Source organism: Otolemur garnettii, unplaced genomic scaffold (assembly GCF_000181295.1).
Source record: "Otolemur garnettii isolate 467f Iridium unplaced genomic scaffold, OtoGar3 scaffold00010, whole genome shotgun sequence".
Classification (NCBI taxonomy): Eukaryota; Metazoa; Chordata; class Mammalia; order Primates; family Galagidae; genus Otolemur; species Otolemur garnettii.
In genome coordinates this window covers 2,706,570-2,719,391 of record NW_003852405.1, presented here as the reverse complement: position 1 = coordinate 2,719,391, position 12,822 = coordinate 2,706,570, and the positions used below count along the sequence as shown (strand labels likewise).

General features: G+C 43.1%; 2 protein-coding genes across 2 annotated transcripts in view; both read left to right on the top strand.

Annotated features, from left to right (window-relative positions):
- The window catches only part of FNDC7 (fibronectin type III domain containing 7), a 31,571-nt gene extending 30,358 nt beyond the window's left edge, over positions 1-1,213 (top strand). Inside the window, exons 12-13 of the mRNA XM_003784087.1 lie at positions 935-1,004; positions 1,087-1,213. Coding sequence (XP_003784135.1) covers positions 935-966 — 32 coding nt within the window. The 3' untranslated portion in view covers positions 967-1,004; positions 1,087-1,213. The remainder of the gene's footprint in view (positions 1-934; positions 1,005-1,086) is intronic.
- Positions 1,214-5,438: 4,225 nt separating this feature from the next.
- STXBP3 (syntaxin binding protein 3) overlaps positions 5,439-12,822 on the top strand; it is a 74,447-nt gene continuing 67,063 nt past the window's right edge. Inside the window, exon 1 of the mRNA XM_003784086.3 lies at positions 5,439-5,573. Coding sequence (XP_003784134.1) covers positions 5,525-5,573 — 49 coding nt within the window. The 5' untranslated portion in view covers positions 5,439-5,524. The remainder of the gene's footprint in view (positions 5,574-12,822) is intronic.

Sequence of the window (12,822 nt, the reverse complement as noted above, 5' to 3'; positions counted from 1 at the left end):
ACAGCTACTTTGATGGTGGAACATTCATGCAGGTTGGGATGGAAAGGAAGACAGTCTGTTTGAAGTGACAGAAGGGGGTTATGTTCGACATCTCTCCATGGGTAGATCTTTCATCTTCAGGATCCAGCATGCGTCCTTTGCACATTCTGGGGAACGTTGAGGAAGTTTCCTCTCCTTTTTATTTTATTTTAGAGACAGTCTCAAGTTGTCGCCCTGGGTAAAGTGATGTGGGTGTCACAGCTCACAGAAACTCTTGGGCTTAAGCAATTCTCTTGCCCTAGCCTCCCAAGTAGCTGGGATTACAAGCACCGGCCACAATGCCCAGCAATTTTTTTGGTTGTAGCCGTCATCGTTTGGCGGGCCCGGGCTGGATTTAAACTCGCCACCTTAGGTGTATGTGGCTGGCACCTTAACCACTTGAGCCACAGGCGCTGAGCCTCAGTTGACATTGTTGTTTTAGCTGGCGTGGGCCGGGTTCGAACCCACCAGTCTCGGTGTATGTGGCGGTGCCCTACCCACTGAGCTACGGGCGCCACCCATGAAGTTTCTGCTCCTTAACATACTTAGCAGTAACACATTTATGTTCTCCCTACACAACTCTCTGAATCAGTAAAATTTTGGCGTTCCCTGAGGAATACAGCAAGTTGCCATGGCGGTGGAAAGGAAAGTTCCTGGTCCTGAGTCAGCAGTCTGAGCTCAAAGAGGATTTGTTTCGTGAAGCAGGAGAGAGATCACGCTGGTTAGTTAGAACCTGCTGCTCAGTTTGAACAGTTCAGATTGTCTTAGTATCCTACTTACTTACTTTGAAGAGCTGCAAAATAGCATTTCAAATCAAAATACGAATAAAATCTTAGACATTTGTAGTTTTTCATTTGAGAAAATGTTTGCATATCTAATGTGTCTTTCTGCGTCTTACCTTCCTTATCCTTTTCAGTGATTTACAGAGGGAAGAGAAATCCAGAATGACACAGTGAGCCCCGGATAAAAAACGGACACCTGACGAAGTGAGTAACGTAAATTGATTTTGTGTGATTCTATGGCATTTTTTTGGTCTTTGTTTTAAAAATTCTTTCATTTCTTTTGCAGAGTTGTCTCAATTGTTAGTGATTAGAGATGGGAAAGCTCTATTAGAATACAAAATTTCTCTAGGATGGGAAAAGCTCCTTTTACCTGTAGAAGAACAACTCCTGACTCTGCTTCCTGTGAGCAAGGTCAGGTGTGTCTTCACCCGCACAAGAGTTCAAGATCTGCTGTGGCGAGGACTCTAGTGAAATGGATCCAGAAAGTTCTCTGAAAGGCTGCCAGACTAAGCCAGCACACGGTGAGAATCCTGAAAACCTGAAAGTCTGCTTAGCAGAAGTTTTTCTGAGATGTCACATCCAGGCACATCACAAACACAAGTGTTTCAACAACACCAGCACTTGCCATGCCGCCCCCTAGTCATTCAGGGGCTGGAGATAGTCCCGTCCAGAAAAGTCAAGCCACCCACACAGAGACGAGCCTCATCTTAAGACAGTCTGCTGCCAGGACGCCAGCATAGGGTGGAAAGCAGCAGCTTCCAGGGCGACCTGCAGTAACAAACGTGCTCACTGCAGTGAAGGGAAACCCAGCTGCTTGCTGGGTTTGCTAAGCCAAAGCATCAAGGGATGTGACATTCTCAAGAGCATCCAGTTATGACAGTCCAAGAGCATCCAGGACTGCAGTTAGGCTTCTGAGTGAGCAAAGGCATCAGATGGAGGACAGCATCTGGCAGAGCCTCTAGCTGTGGCAGACTGACATATATGTATCTTTTCAGGGCAGGACTGTCCATTGTATCAGCTGTGCCTCCCACTCACAATGTAACTGCTTTTTTGATCTTTGAAGAGGAAATGATCTATAACATAAATCTGTTGTATCTAGAAAAACATCTGTCCTAATGCCAGTAATCTAATTTAGAAAAATAGGGCAAGTGGGACTTGTGTGATAACACATATGCACACAACTACAGCACTTACTTCCCAAATGTATGTATGGCTGTGGCACCAAGAGTGTCTGTAGTTGGGAACAACCTTAAAACTCTGCCCACAAGGAACGGGAGCATGGAGTTAGGCTTGACCTAAGCTTGGAAGAGAGGGAAAACTTCCCTTTCTGTGTCTCCTCAATGTCCTATAACATTAGAGGTGATGTGCTTTCTTTGTTAAACTGGTAAGAGAGCTTCCCCACAGCACCTGCTCTTGAAAAGGAAATGAGCCAAAGGCTCATCTTTAAGAATGAAGTTTAAAGCATCAGAGAGCACACACAGAACAAGGCTGAGTTCAATTCACTTTGTTCCTACACACCAGTAAGTGAACAGGAGTTAAGCTAGGAGCATTGGCCCCACTTGGGGAACTCATTACTTATAACAATTCCCAGGTTGTCTGGTTGTGGTGGCTCACATCTATAATCCTAGCACTCTGGGAAATGGAGGCCAGGGAATTGGTTGAGCTCAGGTATCTAAGGCTAAGCTCTTTGGTCAGAATTTCATAGAAGATGATATGAGCTACATTGGGTAAAGATGAAACCAGTTTATTTAACACATATATAGCACATACTACATGCTTCTAAGTGCTTCCCAAATATTTATTTGATACTCATAAGAATCCTATAAGTAGGCTCATCACCCATAGCATAGTGGTTATGGCGCCAGCCACATACACCAAGGCTGGCGGGTCTGAACCTGGCTGGGGCCAGCTAATGCAACAATGACAACTGCAACAACAACAACAAAAAATAGCCAGTCATTGTGGCAGGTGCCTGTAGTTCAAGCTACTTGGGAGACCGAGGCAAGAGAATCACTTAAGCCCAAGAGTCTGAGGTTGCTGTGAGCTGTGATGCCATGACACTCTACCAAGGGTGACATAGTCAGACTCTGTCTCAAAAAAATAAATAAATAAAAAGAATCCTATAAGTAGGTAATAATGTTATCCCTTTATAAAGATGAGGAGGAAAGTCTCAGACAGGACAGGTAGCTCTACCATGTTCACACAGCTAACCAGTTCAAACACAAATTTTCAGGGAGTCAGGTAAGCAGCACTGATTAGACCTGCTAATCTGTGTTATCTTTATGGAAATTATTGCCCTAGATCATCATTAAATCATCAATTGCTAGTGGAGGCTACCTGAGAATAGCATTGTAAGTGATCTGCCCTAAGTCATGTGCTTGCACATTCAGCCTTTGGTTATTTTGAGTATCTGCTCTGTGACTATACAAAGCAGCTTTTCATCTCTAGCAGGTGTTTGGTAGATTTTACCTTCCATTCTTTCTGTATCATGTTTGGGGAATCCACATCACTGATGGATTGAAATTTGTTGTAAAGTAAAGTACAGGAGACTTGGAGAAACAGCTCAGGGAAGTTATGTAAAAGTAAGGGAATGTGGGAGGACAGGCAATATTACACCATGGAATGGGCAATGGTCTTGGCGCCAGATGGGTCCAGATCTTATCTTATCTTGAGATGTTACATGATTTACATCATCTCTCCAAGCCTCAGTTTTCTCCTCTGTAAAATGGCAATAGTCATCTTGCTGGGTTGTGAAGTTTGAGACAATATACTGTATTCAGCATGCTAGTGCAACGAAACTGAGTTGTTTAGGGTCACAATGCTAATAAAAGAGAGAGAGCACCAGAATTTGCAGGATGTAGACCTATCTGCGGAGCAAAAGCCAATGCTTGCTCTACTGTTCTACAGTGCCACTCTGGAATCTGGCCTTTAGGAGCATGTGCACTTAGTAGTATTTGGCATACATGTATAGTAAGCCCTTGGTAAATATTAGACATTAGTAGTAGTAATTAACCATTTCCACTTTCTGTGTGACTAATACAAATCTTTATGACCAACCACGGATTCTTTGGAAATCCCTCTAGGTAGGAAAGCCTATTTTCTGCCAGTGTCATGATGGATATGTCAGGGCTCTCAATAATTCATGAGTGATTAGTCTGATTTCAAGTCCTCAAAGAACCATCTCAGTAAACAGATCTCTGCTTAAACTTTTTTTTTTTTTCCTGAGACAGTCTCAAGCTGTGGCCCTGGGTAGAGGGCCCTGGCGTCACAGCTCACAGCAACCTCAAACTCTTGGGCTTAAGCGATTCTCTTGCCTCAGTCTCCCAAATAGCTGGGACTACAGGCATCCGCCACAACCCCTGGCTACTTTTTTCTTGCAGTTGTCGTTGTTTAGCTGGCCAGAGTGTAGGCTGGGGTGTATGTGGCCAGTGCCATACTTACTGAGCTATAGGCACCACCCCATTAACTTTTTTTTTTTGAGACAGTCTCACTTTGTCATCCTGGGCAGGGTGCCATGGCATTATAGCCCACAGCAACCTTAAATCTTGGGCTCAAGCTATCCTCTTGCCTTACCCTCCCCAGTAGGTGGGACTATACGCTAGTTTTAGAAACCAATGTAGCTCTTACTCAGGCTGATCTTGAACTCTTGAACTCAGGCAATCCACCGGGTCTGGCATCCCAAAGTGTAGGATTACAGGCGTGAGCCACCAGGCTGGTCCTGCCTAAACTTGTTAACTCTGAGCTCAAATACTCTGCTCCGTGAATCAGCTTTCAACAATTTTGGATTCTAAAGCATTGACAGCCTCTCCCTACCTTGCTGCACAAATTTGTTCAATACACGAGTACTATTTTACTGGTTCACATATATATAGTATCATTAAAGTATTCACTTTTCAGCCAACTTTTAACTACCTACAAACGGCATGCCAGGAATTGTGGTCTTGAATTCGACTATAAATTCTTCAAGGGAAGAAGCGGGTCTCTCATTTCTTTGAGTTTCCTTAAAGTCTAGCACAGTTCCGGGCACACTGGAGGGCACCCCATACTTCTACACAGCTATTCTGTCCTTGAAAAATGAATAAACTAAACTTTCCAGGGGAAGTAAATTTTTCATTCGGTAGTTGAGCTAGCTACTGAAAGAAGTCTATTATGAATCCTTCGCAAAATGAAGAATTCTTCTGTAAAGTGAAGATTCCCCCCCCACCTTCATGTATGCGTGAGTTCAGATTTTGATCCAGGGGTCCGCAAACTTTCTAAACAGGGTGCCAGCTCACTGTCCCTCAGACCGCTGGAGGGCCGGACTGTGGGCCCAGGACGAGTCGGCTGCTAAGCAGGACAGGCAGCGGCGGCAACAACACCCGCGGGCAAGATAAATGTCCTAGGCGGGCCGCATGTGGTCCGCGGGCCGTAGTTTGAGGATCCCTGAGAGACGGTGTTTGCTCATAATCCTTTGGGCACGTCTGTCTTTGTCGCATCACAGGACGATGAACCGTGGGTAACCGCAACCTCCCGCGAGGGGGCGCCCAACGGCCCGCGGCGATGCCACGCGCATTGCGCAGCCGCCGTCGGGGGGGGGGCGGAAATCCCCTTGCTGACGCGCGTGACGTTGCCGGAGAGCGAGACCCGTGGGAGGGGGCGGGGCCACGCGAGCGCCGCGGGCCGGGCCGCAGCAGCCTGGGCGTGGGAGGCAGTGGCGGCCGCGGCGGCCCCGCAGTGGTGGGAAGATGGCGCCGCCTGTGACCGAGCGGGGGCTGAAGAACGTCGTGTGGCAGAGTGAGTGCGGAGGGGTAGGAGCTGAGAGAGCGAAGGGCAGGAGGCGGCCGCCCCGGGTCCTTTTTTCCTGCCCCAGCCCGGCAGTGTCTTGGGGAGTCGCCGCGGACACTTGTTGCTTTGGGGACTTGCGTCTCTGTTAGGACTTCTTCCTGCTTTCCTTCCCTGCCCTGTTTCTTGGTAGTACCAGGGACTGGCTGGGTGCGACAGGACGCGCGCGGCCTTTTCCCTGGCGTCCCCTTGCCTCGGCCAGGCTCTGGCCCCAAAGCTCCACCCTGGGTGAGGGCCCGGGCCCGGCTGCCCCTTGTCCGCGGCCCCTGCTTGTATCCTCGGTCGCACTCCCCTCTCTCCGCTCGCGCGCGGGCCCCACCAGTCGGGGATGTCTCTCCACCCGACACAATCCGGCGCTGTTTTTCTATCCCGCTCCCCCCATCTCCTCTCCACACTTTAGTTTCCAAACATTATTGCTTTTTCCTGTTAGTATCAAGGAGGATTTTATAACCGTACTTTAAAAAAAAAAAACCTCACTGTTAAACAGCTTCTTCTATTATTCCTGAGTAACTTGCTTTCTACAAAGTTATTGAAAAGGGACCATGGGAATGATTTGATGTCTAGCCGGTGACAGCTCCCTACATAGCCAGGGCAAGGCTGTGCCTTCACCTTTTCCTTTACTCTCTCTAGACCTTTCTCTCTGCTCTTAGGACCATACTACTTATTGGTTACCAATGTTCTGTCGTGTATCCTCTATGACTTTACTAAAAATCACTCCAAACCTATGTCTGGCAAGTTAGAGAAAGAAGAAAACCACACAACAGGAAGAACCCTCATTGTTTTGCATCGCTGGGTTCAAGGTAATTATGGTCTAGTAGTGGAAAGGGAATAACATCTAATTAGTATTTCTCACTCTAACTTGTTGAGTAAAGAACAAGTGATTTAGTCAGCAGAATTCTGGTTATTACAGAATTGTTAGTCTAAAATTAAAACTCCAGATCAGTAACTGGGATAGTGCTTACCATATACTAGGAACTGTACAAATAGATGAAAAAATAAAGAGGAAAATTGTCTTGTTAAAAATGGGTTATCCGTGAATAACACAGGGTTGTAAATTTTTAAAAAATATAAAAGACTAAAGTAGGTCAATGTTAAGGTTAGCATTTTTAGTTTTGAAGATTTACATGGTTGACCTTTAAGATTTGGTGATGCTGGCTGGGATAGGTGGCTCACACCTGTAATCCTAGCACTCTCCAAAGCTGAGGCTCAGTTGGGTTGAGGAGTTGAGCCCAGCCTCAGCAGGAGCTAGACACTGTCTCTACCCAAAATAGAAAAACTAGTAGGGGGTGTGGCGGGCAACTGGGGAGGCTGAGGCAAGAGCATCTCTTGAGCCTTCAACGTTGCTGTGAGATGTGATGCCATGGGCACTCACCCAGGCTGAAACTCAAAAAAAAAAAAAAAATTTGGTGATCCTTTAAAATCAACAAAGATATTTAAATACATTTGTTTATTTTATTTATTTATTTTGAGACAGAGTCTTACTTTGTTGCCAGGGGTAGAGTGTCATGTTGTCGAAGCTCACAGTAACCTCAGACTCCTGGGCTCAAGCAATTCTCTTTCCTCAGCCTTCTGATTAGCTGGGATTACAGGTGCCCACCACAACCCCTAGCTGTTTCTATTTTTAGAGATGGGTCTTGTTCTGGCTCAGGCTGGTGTCCAACTTGGTAGCTCAGGTAATCCATCCACCTCGGCCTCCCAGAGTCCTGGGATTACAGGCGTGAACCATTGCAGGCAGCCTTTAAATACATTTGTGTGAAAATAGGTAATAAATTGTGTTGTATAAATTATTTGTATGATATACATGGTGCTTACCATCAGTTTTTGTCAGAAAAAAGATAATGGTAGTAATATCAGTCTTTTTTTTTTCTTTGAGACAGAGTCTCAAGCTGTCTCCCAGGGTAGAGTGTGGTGGCGTCATACATCACAGCTCACAGCAACCTCAAACTCTTGGACCTAAGAGGTTCTCTTGCCTCATCCTCCCAAGTAGCTGGAACTACAGGTGACCACCACAATGCCCAGCTAATATTTTTTTGTTGTTGTTGTGCAGTTGTCATTGTTCTTTTAGCTGGCCTGGGCCAGGTTTGAACCCGCCAGCCTCAGTGTATGTGGCTGGCACCCTACCCACTGAGCTACAGGCGCCTCGCAGTAATGTCAGTCTTGATAGCATGGAAACTAGGCAAGAGGGAGACTGTAGAGATAAAATTTCCATCTTGTGCTGTTAACTTGAGGTGGCACCGGCTATCTAGATGGAGTGTAAGGTGAAGACAGAGACTAAACAGAAGGAAGAAAGTCTAAGTGTTACAGTTTCGTGGGTTTTTTTAAGTGTAAAACAAAGTTTATTGATAAAGATTGGTTTATAGAATAAGAGCAAAGTACAGGTTTATAGAGCAATATAGGTTCACTGTTGGCAGATGGGCATCCCTTGTCTTTAAAGAGAAAAAGCCTAAAGTAGTTCTCTGGTTCAGCACCTGTCACTCAGTGGCTAGGGCACTGGCCACGTACACCCAGGCTGGCCTGCCAAACAACAATGACAACTACAATTAAAAAAAAAATAGCCGGGCGTTGTGGCAGGCGCCTGTAGTCCCAGCTACTTGGAAGGCTGAGGCAAAAGAACTGCTTAAGCCCAAGAGTTTGAGATTGCTGTGAGCTGTGACGCCACAACACACTGTACTGAGGGTGACATATACTCTGTCTCCAAAAATAAATGAATAAATAAAGTAGTTCTCTGCATCTTCATGTAAATAAAAACATGTCCAAAAGAGAAGATTATTACATTTGCTGAGTAAAGCATATATTGAGAAGAGGGAGCGGCTCGGCGCCTGTGGCTCAAGTGGCTAAGGCGCCAGCCATGTACACCCTAGGTGGTGGGTTCGAATCCAGCTGGGGCCTGCCAAACAACAATGACGGCTGCAACCAAAAAATAGCCGGGCGTTGTGGTGGGCGCCTGTGGTCCCAGCTACTTGGGAGGCTGAGGCAAGAGACTCGCTTGAGCCCAGGTAGAGAGCCACAGCACTCTACCCAGGGGGACAGCTTGAGGCTCTGTCTCAAAAAAAAAAAAAAAGAGAGAAGAGGGAGCCTTTGAGTTTTCTTAGCAAAAGATGAAACTTCTGAAAGAAGTGTTGAAGAATTTCCTAAGAGGTAGGAGAATTATGCATTTGACAGGGAAAAAGGTTTTGCTAAATTTAAGATAGTATAGTTAGGTGAGGATAGAAAGCTAAATAACATAAGATAAATAACAAAGCTAAATAACATAACTAAGTGTGGTAAGTAGAGAGAAGTACTATTTCTTGAAGGTTTACCCTATGCCAGGCACAATTCATTACATTTATTAAACTTCATGAGAATTAATATTCTGTTTCACAGTGACAAAATTGATACAGCTATAAAAGCACAACAATATTATTCATAATAGCCAACAATTAGAAGCATCTCAAATGTCCATGCACTGGGGAATGGATGAATAAAAATAATAAAAAGTAGTGTTGCGGATGAATCTTGAAAACATTATGCCAAATAAAAGAAGCCAGTCAGTCACAAAGGATCACATATTGTATGACTTTGTTTATGTGGAATGTCCAGGACAGGCAAATCTGTTGAGACAGAAAGTAGATCAGTGGTTGCGTATGTGTGGGGGGATGGGGCAATTGGACAATGATGGTTAGGGGAACATGCTTTCTTTCTGGAATAATGAAAATTTTCAAAAATGGATGTAGTGATGTGATGAATGCGTAACTCTGAATAATGTGTACTGAAAGCTGTTGAATCATACGCTTTAAGTGGGTCGGTTGTGTGGCATGCAAATTATATCTCAATAAAGCTTTTCTAAAATATCTGATACAGCTATTAAATATAGTCCTAGGATTTATAGCTAGAGCTTTTTGACCATAGAGTTAATATATGACCAGGCCATGGCATTCCATAAGGTTTAAAGCTTAATTCAGGGCCTTATGCCCACTCTGTTGCAGTGGCCTCCTCCTAACCGAACCTCCAAGCTCTTGTTTGTCCTTTCGCATCTACTCCACCCAGAAAATAGCCGCCAGAATAATTTTTCTGTTACAGTATTGTGCTGTGATCATGCTGTTCTCTTGCTTGAAGACCTGCAGAGACCCTCAGTTACCTAAAATTCATTTCAAACACTTAACCTGGCCCACTATACCTTTTTATTATTAAATACTTTGATCTGTACTACCTATACTTTTGACATTCCATGTAGTCTATGGAATGGTTTATACTTTTTGGAATTTTTGACCTCAGTATCTTACTTGATGCTGATTCCTCTGTTTAGAATGCTGCCCTTTCCCTTATTCACCTGTCCAAATTTTAGCCAGCCCTCAAGTCTCAGCTGAAATAAACTACTACCTCCATAGTAATAGCTTCTCTTCTCATTTTAACCCATTGTCTTATGTTTCTGTAGCACATAGTTTACCCTTCTCGAGCGGCACTTCTCACTACTACTTATATGAGTCTTTTGATAAGCTTCTTGAAGGTATTTGCGCTGTTGTCTTATAAAGTTTAAATTCTTAACAGGCCCTGTTTGAATTTGATGGATACCAATGATTTTTTAAAATCAATGAAAAACTCAGTTTATAATTTTTCTCTGTTTCTTGCTACCTAAATTCCTTTATTCAGTAAATATTACTGAATTCCTATAAAAGTACAGCAGTAGAAAGCAGACAAGTTTCCAGCCCTCTTCAAGCTTGCTTTCAAGTGGGGAGTAATAAAAATAAACAAGTAAACAAAGAATAAAGATGATTGTTTCAGTGTGTGATACAGAAGGAGAGAGACTTCTCGAGACAGGTGGGTCAGGAAAGCTTTCTCTGAGTATGTGATATTTGAGCTGAGACCTAAAATAGCAGAAGGGACTAGCTTTAGGGACTATCTCGAAACCTCGCCTAAAAAAATCCAGAACTTAAAAGAACGAAAGGCTACGTTTATTTACAAAACTAATTCCTGTATTTAAAACTAGGGAAGGTTTCTATTGCTCATGTGTCACTTTTTGCAACAAGGAAGTGGTAGCAAAAATATCACTGATGAAAGCTTTTGAATAAAATTTGATGAAGTTTATTTCAAAAATAAAGACAAGGCAGCACCTGTAGCTCACTTGGCAAGGCACCGGCCATATACACCAAGGGTTTGAGCCCAGTCCGGGCCAGCTTAAAAAAAAAAATGATGACAACTGCAACAAAAGAAATAGCTGGGGGTTGTGGCAGGCACTAGTCCCAGCTACTTGGGAGGCTGAGGCAAGAGAATTGCTTAAGCCCAAGAGTTTGAGGTTGCTGTGAGCTGTGACACGATGGCACTCTACCCTGGGCAACAGCTTGAGGCTCTGTCTCAAAAAAAATAAAGACAAAACAACTAATTCAACTACAAAGCAAATTCAAATCACTGATGGCATTTCTTTCTTTCTTTCTTTTTTTGAGACAGAGACTTACTGTGTTGCCCTCTGTAAAGTGCAATGGTATCACAGCTCACAGCAACCTCAAACTCTTGGGCTTAAGTGATTCTCCTGCCTGAGCCACTCGAGTAGCTGGGACTACAGATGCCTGCCTTAGTGCCTGGCTATTTTTGTTGTTGTTGTTGCAATTGTCATTGTTGTTTAGCTGGCCCAGGCCCGGTTCGAACCTGCCAGCCTTGGTGTATGTGGCCAGCCCCCTACCCACTGAACTACGGGCACAGTCCTCTCTTGCTTCTTTATGACATTATTCAATTCAGTCTATTTTCTCTCTTCTCCATAAGCAGTAGTCTAATGTCTGTAATTTATATGTATTGAATATTCATTTAGAGGAAATTTTAGAGAAAATTAATATAGGTAGGTTGCAACTTACTTTCAATAAAAGTAATCAGAATGTATTTATTTGAGCCAATTCTTTATATAAGAGGGTAAACTTTTCCCCTTTTTCTCATTTTCCTTCTGGTCTTTATAGATTGCGATGTATTTTTCATTTGTCATTCAGTGACTTCCTTTTTTTTTTTTTTTTTTAAAGAAAACAACTAATATTGACTCACCATTTTCCATGTTCCTTCAAAATCTTTGTAATTATCATTTAAAATTATTTCTTAAATACCTTGAGGTGGCAAAAATTTTGACACTAGAAAATAATATAAAATAAATCTTCCTCCTAACCCAGACCCCTAGCCTCCCTCTCCAGAGACAATCACTTTTAGGTTTCTTATAAATCCTTCTACAAGGATTTTATATGTGTAAATACAAGTATACATAGAATCATATATTTTTGTTTTAATTATCTTTGTTTTTTGTCTTTTTCCATAGTATTCCTGTTTTAAGTTTATTTTGTTGAGCAAATTTTTTTTTTTAACTTTTGGCTATTGACACAGTCATTTATTCATTAACTCTGTTTATTGAGTATCTGCTCTGTCCTCTGACCTCGTAGAACTCAACAGTTAAGTAGGAGAAGTACATTAATGACTAAGTGCTATATTACCCGTATGAAAAAATGTTATGGGTGGAGAAAGAAAAGGGGAGTTATTTCCTCACTTCCTCTCTGGGAGTGGGTAAGGGAAGACTCCAAAGAAGAAGTGGTATTTAAGATGTTTCTTGAAAGGTAATAGGATTTTGCCAGGCAGAAGGAAAATGGAGCCAAACCCCGAAAGTGACAAAGTATGTGATTGTTTGTGAAAGAGGGAACGATTCCTTTTAACGGAATACAGGGTATTTATTGCAAAGGATGAGGGATGTAGACCAAAAGATAGGTTGGAAACAGGTTATGAAGTATTCTGAATGCTGTGTTAAATAGTTTAAACATTGTTCAGGGGTAATGGGAAGCATTAAAAATGATTTCTCTCCCTCTTTCCCAAATAGTGTTCTATTAAACAGTGCTGAAGGAAAGCTATCTTCTTGTTCCTATTTTGAAGGGAAGTGACTCTAAGACTTAATTACATGTAATGGTAGTGTAGAGTGCACTGATGTCAAGCGTACCCCTGGATGAATTTTTCATCTGGGAAACTACTATCCATATCAAGATACAGAAGATTTCCAAACAACCAGTGTTTTTTTCCAGTTCAGACCACACCTTTTCCCCCAGATTGACTAGTATTCTAACTTACGTCACCACCAAATAATTTCTTAATGGTGACTTTTTATTTTTATGTTCTGTTTTATGTATTTATTTATTTATTTTTTGAGACAGAGCCTCAAGCTATCCCCCTGGGTAGAGTGCTGTGGCATCACAGCTCACAGCAA